The 15,486-nt window shown below is 32.4% G+C and overlaps 1 protein-coding gene and 1 pseudogene across 1 annotated transcript; both read right to left on the bottom strand.

The window, feature by feature from the left end:
* Window positions 1–1,041: 1,041 nt before the first annotated feature.
* On the bottom strand, window positions 1,042–1,959 carry LOC141421563 (olfactory receptor 4A15-like). Its single transcript, XM_074067857.1, has one exon. The coding sequence runs from the start codon at window positions 1,957–1,959 to the stop codon at window positions 1,042–1,044; it is 918 nt and encodes a 305-aa protein (XP_073923958.1).
* Window positions 1,960–11,698: 9,739 nt separating this feature from the next.
* LOC141413753 (olfactory receptor 4A16-like) lies at window positions 11,699–12,675 on the bottom strand (annotated as a pseudogene).
* Window positions 12,676–15,486: the final 2,811 nt, after the last annotated feature.

The raw sequence follows: 15,486 nt of genomic DNA, 5'->3' as shown, positions 1-15,486 counted from the left end.
TGATTTGGTCATTACACATCATATTCTTGTGTCAAATTATTACACTGTACCCAACATATGTACAATTAAAATAATAGTAAATCATAAGTATATGTAAGTAAAAAAAATACAGGGATTAAAAATAGACAGTATATGTTGCCAGAATGTTGCTTGACAATTATATTTTCCAAAGCTTCTAGTGTTGAGCTCTGCATTGTACATTTGTAGATCATGGATGATGGGATATATAATTTTACATAGGAAAGGCAGAGCTTGGTCCCTTTTAGGATGCTAAGAACACTCAAGAAAGAAAGATATAGGCATGTTGAAACATAGAAAAGGTACTATCAGATATTCTAAACTAGGAATATTAATTTTATTTTTATGAATATACAGCATAAAACTTCTCCACTTAAGGAGTTCAACTGATTTCCCAAAAGGGAAATAAGTAAGATTTAGTTATTTTTATACATATTTCACTCATTCTTTCAGAATCTTTTGCTACAGACAGCCTTTTCAAAATTAGTGTTAAAACTATGATATTTTTCTTCATTCACCCTTATATCTAAGCAATGTGAATAAGACTATATATTTAAACTCTCTTACAAGTACAAAAATAAAATACATACTTCAAATGTTAATATGATCAGTTCATAGTCTCTGTGTTTGTGAGGTGTGGAATGAACCAAGAATTTACATATTATTTCTTCATTATTTTTAAAATCTGTAATGAACACTATTACTTATGAAAAAGGTTTAATTTTATTTAAGAAAGAAACATGAGAAAATAGTCAATTAGGTAAAATTAATTTACAGCATTAATTACAGCACATAACTTTTTAATCTCTAAGGAATCATTTTATACCCAAAAAATGAATGTGTATTTGCTACATATTCTGAAGACAAATGCTGATCATTGGAAGAATTTCCATAACGAATGCTTATTCACTGTGCACCATTATTAATTATGAGGGAAAATTTGCTACAACAAAATAATCATGCATAGCTTTTCTGAAAGAAGCAACTCTTCAAGGAAAATAGATGACACATCTCTCTGCCTCCTTATTTTCGTTTTCTAGTCCAGAGCTTCTTCATAGCATTTTTCATCTCTGCATTTCTCAGAGTATAGATTAGGGGATTCAACATAGGGGTTATAATGGTGTAAAACACAGTCAAGGATTTATCAATGGGCAATATCGAAGGAGGTCTCACATACATAAAAATGCAAGGAACAAAGTAGAGGACCACCACAGTGATGTGAGAGCCACAGGTAGATAAGGCTTTGCGCCTCCCATCCTGACTAAGATTCTTCAGGGAGTGCAGGATGACCCCATAGGAGATAAGCAAGAGCATAAAGATGACCACACAGATTGCCCCATCATTGGCAACCACTGTGAGGCCAATAACATAGGTGTCAGTGCAGGCAAGTTTTAATAATGGATACATGTCGCAGATGAAGTGGTCTATGACATTGGGGCCACAGAAAGGAAGATTGTAAACAAAGAGAAGTTGAACTACAGCATGCACAAAACCCCCCATCCAGGCCAATAGCAACATCAGAACACATACCCATTGGTTCATGATTGTCAGATAATGCAGGGGTTTGCAGATGGCTACATAGCGGTCATAGGCCATGACAACTAAAAGCAAAATCTCAGCACCACCAAATAAGTGTCCTATAAAAAGCTGACTCATACAAGCTTGGAAGGAAATGGTTTTCTTCTCATAGAGTAAGTCTATAATCATGTTTGGAGTTACTGTAGTTGAATAAACAGCATCCATAAATGATAAGTAGCCAAGAAAGAAGTACATAGGGGCATCCAAGCTTGGGCTGACCACCACAGTCCCAACAATGAGTAAATTGCCTGCCATCGTCACAATGTAGATGAGCAAGAACACAACAAATAATATTTTCTGACCGTGTAGGCTCTGAGTGAGCCCCAAGAGGACAAATTCAGTCACATTGTTCCTTTGTTCCATATGTCCTTCTGCGCTTCCTTATGTCAGTGGTCAGACTGCACTGTCTGCAAATATAATTATTACCAGTGACTTTATGAAATTTGGGTTAATTTATTTATGCATTCCATAAATAGGCCAATATACATTATGACTTTCTTTTTTTTCTTTATTGATTTATTCATATGTGCATACATTGCTTGGGCCATTTCTTCCTGCTGCCCCCTGCCACCTCCCTCTCTCCCCCACCCCCCTTGCTTATAGACAGAACATGTTCTGCTCTTTTCTCCAATTTTGTTGAAGAGTAGACATAAGCAATAATAAGAAAGACAGCGTTTTTGGTAGTTGAATAAGGATAGCTATACAAAGAGATTCCTAGCACTGCTTCCATGTACAAGTGTATTACAATCCAAATTGACTCATCTCTACCTGACCTCTTCACTACTTCCCGGTCACCTTCCCATATTGACCTCTGTCATTTTAAGGTTACTGTATTAACTCCTCTGCCGTAGGCATATCAAACACTTCCATGTTTTGGGTTTCCTTCCTTTCCCTATTCCTCCTGTGTTCCCTTAGAGTGTGACCCAAGTCTAATAATATTACTGCATTTGTTTTAGATCTAAAGTCTGCATATGAGGGAAAACATACAAGTTTTGGCTTTCTGAGCCTGGCTAACTTTGCTTAAGATGAGGTTTTCCAGTTCCATCAATTTACTTGTGAATGATAAGACTTATTGTATCCCACAACTGTCAGAGATTATAAGACTATAAGACTAGCTAAAGCATGTGTCCTAACTTCAGCATTTTTAAAGATTAGTGGAGAGAGAAATAGAAATTAGAAATGTGGAAAATGAAGAGACTATGAGAAAATGAGTCTGCCCCAGCCAGCTTCCCACCTGGTTTGAGCAAAATTTCACATCTAGCTTATACTATAAACATAAAAAAAAAAAGGTAGATTAAAGGTCTAATGTAAAACTAAAGAAAGATTTATGCTACATTTACTTTCAAGTTAATAAAGAAGATATGACATTCTACATTCAAGAGTCACGAAAATCTCAACTACTAACTGAAATCCCAACATATTGTTTGAGAATTCTGCAAAGCATACCATAAAGTAAATAAACAGAGAAAAACCTAGTTGATTGTATCAAGAGATTTATAAATATCTGCCCATTAAAATATTTTCCAGTTACACTTTAAATTTGTTTCTAAGGACACTGAGACTAATGAAGATACGTTTATTTTAAGTTTTTATAATGTTAAGATATCTAAAGCAGGGTTACACATTTAACTCAATACACATATATTATAGCAGTCACAATGGACCTGTAATGGGTCTGATTATCAGAATCACCTAGAAGATCTCTTAAAAGGTTTTAAGTTCCTACACACCAATGTACTATTGCAGAATGTAAAGTGTAGTTCAGAATCTTGCATGTAAGAACAGTTTCTGGATTACCTGCATAAGGAGACAGTCATTCGGTCCAAATTCTGGATTGTGGTGCCTTCTCCTTGGTCCTAAATGATTCATTCACTGAAAACAGAGAGCAGAATGACACACTGTTGGAGTTTGAAATGTTTCCTTCTGACCAATTCTTATAATGATTGTAGAAATTCTGATTCATCACAATTTCAGAAACTAATGTTACTTTTTATATTATCAAGATTTTTAAATGACTATCAAAAATGTCCTCTCACCTCATCAATTCTGAATCTTGATTATGAAAACAGAAACTCAAAAATTTGTCTTAACAACAAATATTAAATAAGCACTTTAAGGTTGAAAAATGAATTTTGTGTAAAGGAGAATCATGAATCTTAAGATAAATATTTGTAATGTGTGTTTTATTCCAATAAAGTGAAAAATGAAATAACCTTTAAAATATTTTCATTCTCAGTCAAGAACACTGGCCTGTCTTCATGTAGCATGACTTTAGGTTGCCTAAAGGGTAGAGAATCTTAATCTCTCTTTGATCTTGCTTTGAAATTCAAGCATGTGAATACTGATATAGAAAAATACTCTGAGAAAAGGGCAGAATGCTGTGGGCACTTTATCTAAATATGAGCTGCTGAACATATTGCTTAATCATTCAATTATTTCATCTCCAAGGGTGATTTTTCTCTAATTAAATTCATTGGCACCTCAACCATAATTCTGTGAGTAGGCTATGTATCTCCAGAGATGCCACAAAAAAAAGAACACTGTGGAACAAGATTTACAGAAACATAAATCTGGGGGAAAATATCATAAATGAACAAATTAAGATAAAAATCATCAAAAACATAAAGTCCATTAGGGGAAGGAATAAAATATGTGAAAACTCTCTTATTAAAATCATGATCTACAAAATATATGAATTTAGTGAATGTATAGTTTAATCTAGGGTCTTTCAGTTGATGTCTGAACTCACAGCCAGAATAAGAGGAAAACTTATTTCAGAACACGTCATTGAACACTGCATTCAAATGCAGACAAAGCAAGGTTTTACCCTAAGAAAAAAGGTCATGATTATCACATAGCTTAAAACAGGTAATTTTTGTGTGGTTAATAACAAAAATTACTGGAATTCATGCAATTTAATAGCAAGAAAAAGTGGAAATACTGAGGAAAATGTCCTGTGTATTAGTATTGGAGTAGGGAAAGAGAAAACAGGTTTGAGATTATGCTACAAATCCCTAAATGTTAATAGAACATTCATCAAAATAGATAATACATGGTCCAGAACATAGATTGCTATGTATGTCACAGTACTTAAATGATACAGAATCCATATCTGATAATAAACAACTCACCTCACCTAGAAATTGATGACAAAACATGACTAAATTTTCTCTAATTATTCACAAATTAAACAACCTAAAAAATTTGAAACACAATACTCTTAACTGTTAATCTCTACTGAAATATATTCCACAGGTAAAAATGACTTCAAAAGGATTCTAACCTGCAGTGACCAGTAGTCAGATTTTAATAGTACTAGCATTATTGTTCTATTTTTTTAAGCTTTTCTCAGCTTCATTGTTGTTAATTGACAAATAGGAATCCCATGTACTTAAACAGCTTGAAGTTTTCACACATGTATACATTGTGAAATGAACAACACGATTAAGCTAATGAACATACCTCTCAGTTTAGATAATTGATGTTTTCTTTCTTCATTTATTTCATGGTTAGAAAACTTCAGACCTATCCTTTTGTTAAATTTGAAAGATAAAATATGTTCTTGTAAACTGCAGCTATGCTATATATTAAAATGCAGAAATCACTTACCTTGCATATTGAACTTTGCAGCTTTTCATATCTTTCCTTTCTTCGCAGACTCTAACAAGCACCATTCTGCTCTCTGCTTCTGTAAATTTAACTATTTTATATACCACGTAAGTGAGACAGTGCATTATCAATTTCTCTTTCTGACATATAACATAGTATAATATCCTCCAGGTTCATATATGCTGTCACACACCAGATATAGAGAACACAGGAAAGCAGTACTCAGGGATGCTTATTGCATTAAAAACCTACGTTTAAAAAATATCTCAGCCAACTACCAGTAGCTCATGCCTATAATCCTAGCTATTTGGGAAGCTGAGATCAGGATAGTAGTTTGAGGCCCAACTGGGAAAATTGTTTACAAGATCCTGTCCCCAAAATAACTGTAGCAAAATATACTGGAGATGTGGCTCAAACAATAGAGTGTCTACTTTGTAAGCATGAAGGCCTGAGTTCGAACCCTGGTTGGACCCCTCCAAAAATGTGAAATAAATTACCAAGTCTCCATCATAGGAATTAGATAGAGATGAAATACAAATCAACCCAAAGATAACAGAAGGAAGGAAAAAATAACGTTTAGAATAGTCATAAATCAAATACTGAATACAAGAACAAAAGGAACAAATTAATAATAAAAAATGATATTTTAAAAGGACAAACAAAATTGACAAATCCTCAGATGCTAATTAAGAAAAATAGAAGAGAAATTCAAAGAAATAAATCAGAATAGAAGGACAACCTATTGCAACAGTGGACTCAGAAATGAGGAGGATCTTAAGTATTCTCATAAACAGTCTTCACCAGTGCACCTTTCATCAGGTTTTGACAATGACCATGAATATCCACGTTTTATATACATACAAGAATTGACTCAACAACACAGCTACAAAGAACTCATGTTTAGAACATTCAAAAAGAATTTAGTGCTCATTTAATCATTAAAAATGAAAATTATAACAAAGTATCACAACACACTATTTTAAATGCCTAAATTAAAAATAAAATAAATCCTCTGCAATAGCAAGTTCTGGTGAGGCTAAAGAGAATCTGATTTAGTAATTGTCCTAGGCCATACACTAATATTTTTCAAAAATGCTTTGGAAGAAAGTGAAGTTAGCATCAGATTTGAGAACAATTCTTGGTTTAAATAGCTAAATGACTCTTCTAATAGTAGATAAATCAGTTGTTTACTAGTTGGTAAGACATTTCTTCTCTAGTCCTTTATGGAATTTGTCGTTTCTGAGTTTCTCAGTGTTTCATCACGGACGTAGGGGAAGGTAGAGGTATGATACATAATCAATGATTTGTCAGTGGAGAAATATTATAAATGGGTTTTGATTGCTCCTCTGAAATATGTTGTCTGTTCTAGTCATGGCACTGATATACAGGTTGTAATGACCATTTCTAAGAAACACATTTTTATAGGGAAATGCCACAGGCATCACTACTGAAGATATGTATAAATCAGTTTCCTCTACCCACTTGTTAATATTCATTTTCCAAGTTTAACTAGTACCAAAATAAAATTAGAATAGATGCATTAGAAAATGTCAGAAATAAATTATTGTAGAACAAATACACTTATTTCATAGATCATTATTTATCTAGTAAATCCAAAAAGTTAATTGAAAAATCTATCCTTAATAAGAATTAAGTAAAGTGACTAAATTCAAGGATAAACTTTCTTGAATACTAGTGATAATTACTTACAAAATACAATGTAGAAAGAATATTTTGGTGACCCAACTTGCAAAACATAAATTCAAAAGATGTGACTGTTCAACATGAGTAAAACAAAATGAAAAGAATTAATCAAAAATCTCAAAAAGACATAAGTAAATAGACTTTATGTTCCTCAATAAAACAATTCAATCGGGTAAAGATATCAGTTCTTTACTACATTAATTATACATTTAATGCACTGTCAGTAATAACCCCAGTAGGTTTATGAAAATCTCATAAATTATTTTGATGTTGGAAAATGTTGTTTTAATAAGTTTTGAGCTGTAGACCTTTTATTACATGTCAAAATCTTCTTACATGATCTAGACCTAAAATAACAGGAATAATTGATTGATCAAATAAAGATAATTTAGAAACACTGTAAATATTTGCATATTAGATATAAATTCACAGCTTGTCAGATTATGGAAAGGGGTTAGAAGTTTTGAAAATGTGTTGAAAATTATAGAGAAATAAAACATACTTATAATATTAAAAAACACATATCCAAGTTTAAAAGGGGCATGTCTGAATAGACATGTCTTCTCAAAAGAAGGCATACAAATAGATAACAGGCACATGAGAAAAGGCTCAAAACAATAAAATGAGACAAATGAGAATTAAAGATAAAATAGCCACGAGAACATGAGAATAAGTATGTGGAAGAGACATCTACATAATATATGTTTATTGCAGCAGTAATGATAGTAACCAAAATATAGATAGATGAGTCTAAGTGTTAGCGTAAGGAGAATGTGGCAGATACACACAATGGGATGTTACTCAGTTTTTTTTTTTTTATTATTCATATGTGCATACAAGGCTTGGTTTATTTCTCCCCCCTGCCCCCACCCCCTCCCTTACCACCCACTCCACCCCCTCCCGCTCCCCCCCTCAATACCCAGCAGAAACTATTTTGCCCTTATCTCTAATTTTGTTGTAGAGAGAGTATAAGCAATAATAGGAAGGAACAAGGGGTTTTGCTGGTTGAGATAAAGATAGCTATACAGGGCATTGACTCACATTGATTTCCTGTGCGTGGGTGTTAATTCTTCTAGGTTAATTCTTTTTGATCTAACCTTTTCTCTAGTACCTGGTCCCCTTTTCCTATTGGCCTCAGTTGCTTTAAGGTATCTGCTTTAGTTTCTCTGCATTAAGGGCAACAAATGCTAGCTAGTTTTTTAGGTGTCTTACCTATCCTCACCCCTCCCTTGTGTGCTCTCGCTTTTATCATGTGCTCATAGTCCAATCCCCTTGTTGTGTTTGCCCTTGATCTAATGTCCACATATGAGGGAGAACATACGATTTTTGGTCTTTTGAGCCAGGCTAACTTCACTCAGAATGATGTTCTCCAATTCCATCCATTTACCAGCGAATGATAACATTTCGTTCTTCTTCATGGCTGCATAAAATTCCATTGTGTATAGATACCACATTTTCTTAATCCATTCGTCAGTGGTGGGGCATCTTGGCTGTTTCCATAACTTGGCTATTGTGGCTACTCAGTTTTATAAAACAAGAAATCTTATTTGCAACAACATGCAAGAACATAAAGAACATTCTGTTAAGTGGAATAAATCAAGTACAGGAAGACAGATTCCACATAATTTCAATTATGTATGGAATCTACAAAATTCTGAATGCAAAGAAGTAGAGAACAGAATGGTGGTAGAGACGGGGACAGGAATGAGAGTGTGCTGGTCAAAGGTTAAAAATTTACAGTTGACAGGAGGAATTAGCCCAAGAGTTCTATTGTACTACATAGTGAATATAGCTATTAATAATGAACACTTAAAAATGACTAAAAGGGTGTATTATAAATGTGCTCATCACAAAAAATGCTAACTATGTGAAGAAATGCATATGCAAATTAAATCATTCTGAAATATGTGTATATTTCAAAACAATATGTTTCAGGATATACAATTTTTCTTGATTGATTCTTGCTATATTTAAAGAAACATATTTTAAATAAAATAAAAATTTCTATGCATTAGATGAAATAATAATAGTGTTTAAAAGAAACAAGACAGAGATAACCTTCTGATCGTATAAAAAATGAACAGTTAGTTCACAGAACAACTGAATAACTACAATAATTAAAAATAAGGGAAAATAATCTATAGACAAAACATATAAACACACATTTCATATTAAATGTTAAAAAGTCGATGCCCAATAAACATATGAATACACTCAACTTCAGTTGCTATAAGGAAAATCACAATCACAATTAATAACAGTTTTGTAACCATTATATTCAAAAAAGTATCAATATCTTGGACTATGAAGTTTTGGTGACGATGTAGACAAAGTTACAGTTGTTCATTGCTGGTGGGATTGCAATTTAGGACAATGCAATTATCTATAAAAGTTTATGAAATTACATCATAGTTAAAATATATTCTTCAGGATGTCTAAAATATCTTAATATATAATATAAAACAGGAAATAAAACCTAGAGAATCACAAATAGGAGGATCAGGTTCCAGGCTGGCCTAGGCAGAAAGTAAGAACCTATGTCAAAAATAATAATGCAAAAGGGGTTGGTGGAGTGGCTCAAGTGGAAGATTCCCTGCCTAACAAGTACTGAGTTCGACTTCAACCCTTAGTACTGCCAAAAAACATCAGAAACTACTTAATGTACAATATAATTTTTTATAAAGATAATAAGTAAGAAAATATAATTGGTATGTTTTAAGAATATATATGTTTTCATATAATCTATTTTAACTATGACTAACAGATTATTATTGGGATTATTTATGGGAGAGTTAGAGGAATTGCAATCGGATAGAATACAAAATATTTTTATTTATTTTGAGAATATTCTATGTAACATGCTAAAATATTGATGATTAAATTTCAGATAGTATATATGAATAAAATTGTGATATGACATTTAAAAATAAAATCTCAAATATGTATCTTCAGTAAGAAAAGTACATTAGATTTGTGTATCCTACATATCTACCAGTGCTTCTTATCCTCTGACTGACATTAGGATAATAGCTAATAAATTATACTGTATTTTGAATTTATGACAAATCAGTAAGTTTCAGAAACACTTCACACAAAAGCAAATATTTAGGTAACTATGTGATATAATGAATATGTAAAATTTGCTTCATTTCAGTAATATTTTTATTATCTACATATATCACATACCAAAACATGGTATACCTACATATATACAGACTATGACTTATTTTAAAAAACACAAAAATTCTATAAAGTATAATTGTTTTCCATATTGCAATAAAAATAATTCAATCTTCTTCATGGTTTGTGATGATCTATGATGATAATAGACAAAGAACAAACCTTTATTATTTTAACATACAAATGTAACAAAACTTAATTATACTAAATGCATGCTTGATAAGTTTCTAATTAAAATATTGAAGTTCAATGCAACATTTAGGAAATATGTTGTTTATGTACATAAACTCAAATTTCCTTTATTGTTTTCTGCATCAATACCTAGGAAAAATAAAAAATATTCTTTGGGAATCTAATATTTACACATTTACTAGTGAAGAGTATCATAAAACTGTGTTTATACTTGGCCTACTATGTTTTTCTACAACCAACTATCTTTCCTGTCATCAAGAATTTGGGTCTGGCCTTATCAACACCTGTGTGGCATTTAACAAAACTGTTAACTGAGAAGCTTATTAACTAAACTGAATACCACCTACCCTCCAAATGCGCTGAATTGAAAATACATAGATATTGACCTGACTGTCAGAAGTAATCCTAAAATGGTACAAGTGCATAATAGAAGTACATAAAACTCCCAATCAGATAGAATAATGAAAGACACAATTTATCAACTACTTTATTAATCCCACAGATTAATGAAAGTATTAGTCACCCATTTCTCATGAAAGCAGGTGATAGCAAATTAAAGAATTAAACATGGACAGACAGTGTATAAAAATGGTGTGGAGATTAACAATAGCAAAGTTGGAAAAGGTTTAACATACGTGAAAATATGGGAAACAAAAAAGAACACAATGACAATAATGTGTGAGCTATAAATTGACTGGGCTTCTTGCCTCCCTTCCTCTCTGTGAGTCTGAAGAGAGTTCAAGATGATTCCATAGGAGATTAAGAGAAGGATAAAGACCACCATACAGGTTGCTTCACCATTGGCAATAAGAGTCTGGACTATAAAGTAAGTGCCAGTGAATGCAACTTTCAACAATGTCACAGATGAGGTGTTCAATGACACTGGCACCACAGAAATGGAGATTTAACACCAAGAGAAATTGAACCCTTGAGTGTGCAAAAACATCCTGCCTAGGCGACCACTAATAGGAGGATGCAAACCCATTAGTTTGTGATTGTCAAATCACTTTCTGTAGTGCTACTACAGAAAGTTGCCATGCTGATAGAACAATAAACATTAACATTTAAAAATCACTATTTAGGTGCCAAATTAACTAAATTATTTACCAATTAACTTAGATGATACTGAGATAATTTAAGTGCTTAGTTTCTACATTTAAAAAGAAACACTATGATCTAAACTCTTATAATATTCAATTTAAAAAGTAAAGACTCAAGATGAATTTAGTTCTGTTTTATACTTCTTATAATAGGGAAAATACTTGGACCTTTTATTCACCTTTTCTAATTTTCTATAAAATGGATCATAATCTGAAAGGATAATTAATTCTTTGGTGATTTTTCAAAAATGAAGATAAACATTTCTAGAAAACACATTTAGACTGCTTCATCTTTTATAAGAATTGAAATGCCTGTTTTATAATTCAGATATAATAACAATTTTGTTCAGTGTAGAGGATACATTCTTAATCTGCCTACAATTAACTTTCTACACCAGAGATTTTTCATAGCATTTTTCACCTCTGAATTTCTCACGGTGTATATTTAAGGATTCAACAATGGCGTGGTAATCATAGAAACTACACTTAGGGATTTGTCAATGGTAAAGTTGGTAACAAGTTTACAATACATGAAAATACAGGGAACAAAAAAGAGCACAACCACTATGATGTGTGAGCTGCAGGTTGAAAGCACTTTGTGCCTTTCTTCCTGACTATGAGTTTTGAGAGAGTTTAGAATGATTTGATAAGAGATTAGGAGAAGGATAAAAAAATGACCATAGAGATGATCCATCATTGGCAACCATAGTGTGGCCTATAAAGTAGGTGTTAGTACATGCAAGTTCCAACAAGAGCTACATGTCACAAGGAAAATGGTCAATGACATTGGGGCCACAGTAAGGAAGACTGCACACAAAGACAATTTGAACAACAGAGTATGCAAAAATTCCAGCCCACAAAACCACCAATAGTAGGATACAAACTCTTTGACTCATGATGGTCAAATAGTGCAGTGGCTTACAAATGGGTACATAGCGATCATAGGCCATCGCCACCTAAAGGAAGACTTCAGCACCACCAAAGAAGTGCTGAATAAAGAGCTGCCCCATGCAGACTCGGAAGGTAATAGGTTTTTTTTATCATATAGCAAGTCTATAATCATGTTGGGAGAGATGGCAATTGAATAAGCAGCATCCATGACTGGCAGGTACTCGAGGAAGAAGTACATTGAGGACCCTAATGAGGGGCTGGCAAGAACAGTCACCATGAGCAACTTGCCCACCATAGTCACAATATAGATGTGTAAAACCATGATGAATAAAGCTTCTTGTACATCAGCACCCTGAGTGAGACCAAAGAGGACAAATTCTGTTGCATTGTAACTATGTCCCATTACTCTTCTGTAAGACTTGCTTTGGAAATAAATCCTAAGGAGAAAAGAATCTGCCATGAATTTTGTGAGAAAGACCATGTTGATGATTTTGTCTTTCATTGTTATGTTGAAGTTCATTAGAGATATTGGTCTGCAGGTTTTGAGGTGGGGTTTTTGTGTGTTTGTGTGTGTGTGTGTGTGTGTGTGTGTGTGTGTGTGTGTGTGTGTAACTATACGTGTATACTCGTGTGTGAGAGTGTGTGTTAATGCTTGTGTGGTATGATGCCTACTCAAGTTTTGTTAACAAACTAATGATAATCTCTTCAAATGAGTTTGGAAGTTTTTCCTCCCTTTTAACTGTGTGGAGTAACTTGAGAAGCATTGCTTTCATTTCACCTTTGAAGACTTGGTGAATTCAGCAGTGTAGTCATAAGCTACTGGACTTTTCTTTGTAAAGACTTTTTATTACTGTCACTTATATTTGTTTTTGGTATATTGGGTTCTTTTTACCTTCTTCTTTAAGTTATGATGTGTCATATTTGTCTAGAAACTTATCTATTTTTTCTAGATTTTTCTGTTTATCAGCATAAAGTTCTTTAGCATAATCCTTAATAAAGCCTTTCAGTTTTTGTGGTATCATTCTTTATCGTCTAGATTGTACCTGTTTTTGTCTGTTCTCGTTAGTCTTGCTGAATTTGTCAATTTTGTTTGTTTTCTCAAAATGCAAATCTTTACTGTATTGACTTTATATATTTTTGGATCTGATGTTTATTTCTGTTCTGATATTGTTTTTATTTCTTTCTACTGAATCTGAATTTGGATTGTACCTACTTTTCTAAGTCCTAGAAATATATTCTTAGTTCATATATTTCAAATATTTTTTATGTTATTTATGCATGCACTCATTGTAAACTTCTCTTAGTACTGCTTTTGCTGTAATCCACAGGTTTGGTATGTTGTGAAGAAAAATAAATATAAATAAGATATATTTGTATAATATATATTTATATTATATAATATATATTACATTTATGTGTATGTATATATGTGTATATATATATATATACATATATTTATATAAATGAGCATCAGCATATATTCTCAAGGAGGGGAATAGTATCTACAATCAAAAGTGACACAGTTCCTTAGAAGAAACATAAGATTTTTACTGGTGGTTAAAGTAGACTGCTACAAACATCCATGTAATTCTCTAAAATAATGTTCCACAGAGTGATGTGGAGGAGTCCAGAGAGAGATCCTGACTCATGCCGTTGGTCTCATTATCAGGCACTTTGAGAATATTCAAGGAGCACCCAGACACCTCAATATGTAAACAAAAAAAAAAGACTTTGAGGTGATCTTTTGCAGCTATCACAATAGTATACTCATAAGAGTAACATCTTCAAGTCACATTTCAGTGGTTTCCAGTAGTTTGCACAGTGACTATGTCAGATGTAGCTTTTGCTGTATTATAGACCTAAACAATTATCATCACATTTTACATATCTGAGGACTAATATTCAGGTACAGATATAAGAAAATGAATTAAAGTCCTTTTAGAAAATATATAGTATGCCAAGTCTAACAGTAAAACAGGATCTCAGAGAGATGAGCAAGGTATATGCAGCTGCATTTTCCTTGGAATTATTTGTTTAAATGATAAGCTACATATTTTATGAATAAATGGATACATAATGAAATGGTGAAGTTAAAGATCACTGTAGCTTTGGATGGGCCTGTACAGAGACCTAGACAGAGGTACACAGGTATAAATGTACAGGAGATAGATCACACAATTCTCAATGTGAAATGTAGATGTCCCTCATCTCATGGACAGATGTTATAATAAGTCTGGAGTTTATATGATAGTTGTACTGCAGACCTTTGTTTTAAATGCCTATTAGAAACAAATATAATATCTTGAAAAATATTAAATCATTACAGATCTCAACTTATTTCCACATGTGCATTTCTAAGGTAATATCTAATACATAAACAAATATATTAAAGTATGTGAAAATCGTATGAAGCAAGATACAATTGCCATAAGCAGAATTATTTAAAATAACTTGTAAATTAGCCACATATTCTATGAATGGGAGGTTTATTAAAATAAAAAATCATAAAAAATGAAAACAATAATATTTAATAATTTACCAGTCTGAGTTTCCTTGTGAAAGAACTAAACACAGCATTAATAAATAATAATTGAAATTAAGAATTCAGAAGATAGTTTTAATAGCTGATTATCTATGGCTGAAGAGAGAAATAGTAGTATATTATAAAATTTATCAGCAGGGAAATAGAATAAAACAGAATAAGATAAAAAATGTTAACAAACAAACAAAACAAAGGACATAGATGATTCAATACTTGGACTAACATATTTTTAGTCAGGAAAAAAGTAAGATTAAACAAAATGCAGGAGAAAGAATAACTGAAAACATCATGGGTGAGAATTTTCCTGACATAAAGGAGGATACCAATCCATATTATGCATGCATGAGAGAAAAAGTTCTAAGCAAAGCAAAATAAAAAGTACATCAGAAGAAGCAAAAGTAACCAGCAGAAGAAATTCTGCAAACAACAGTGATTTGACAGGCATCTGACTTCCAAACAGCAAATACGGATGTCAGATTGAATGAAAGACCAAACCTGTAAGTCATAAAGTCTATATCCAGTATAAATCTTATTTAAGAACTAAAATGTAGTCAAATTCTTTTTAATAAAATGTGACTTCACAGATTATGCCCAAAATATGCCTACATTGATATAAATTTTTCAAGCTATATACTTCTAGAGATGTTGACAAAATTCTGTTATAACACAGAA

Source organism: Castor canadensis, chromosome 1 (genome assembly GCF_047511655.1).
Source record: "Castor canadensis chromosome 1, mCasCan1.hap1v2, whole genome shotgun sequence".
NCBI classification, from domain to species: domain Eukaryota; kingdom Metazoa; phylum Chordata; class Mammalia; order Rodentia; family Castoridae; genus Castor; species Castor canadensis.
Note: the sequence above shows the minus strand (reverse complement) of the source record. Positions and strands in the feature narration are given on the sequence as shown.

Excerpts from the sequence above, each read along its gene's own strand:
- LOC141421563 (XM_074067857.1), bottom strand. The coding sequence starts at position 1,959 with ATGGAACAAAGGAACAATGTGACTGAATTTGTCCTCTTGGGGCTCACT.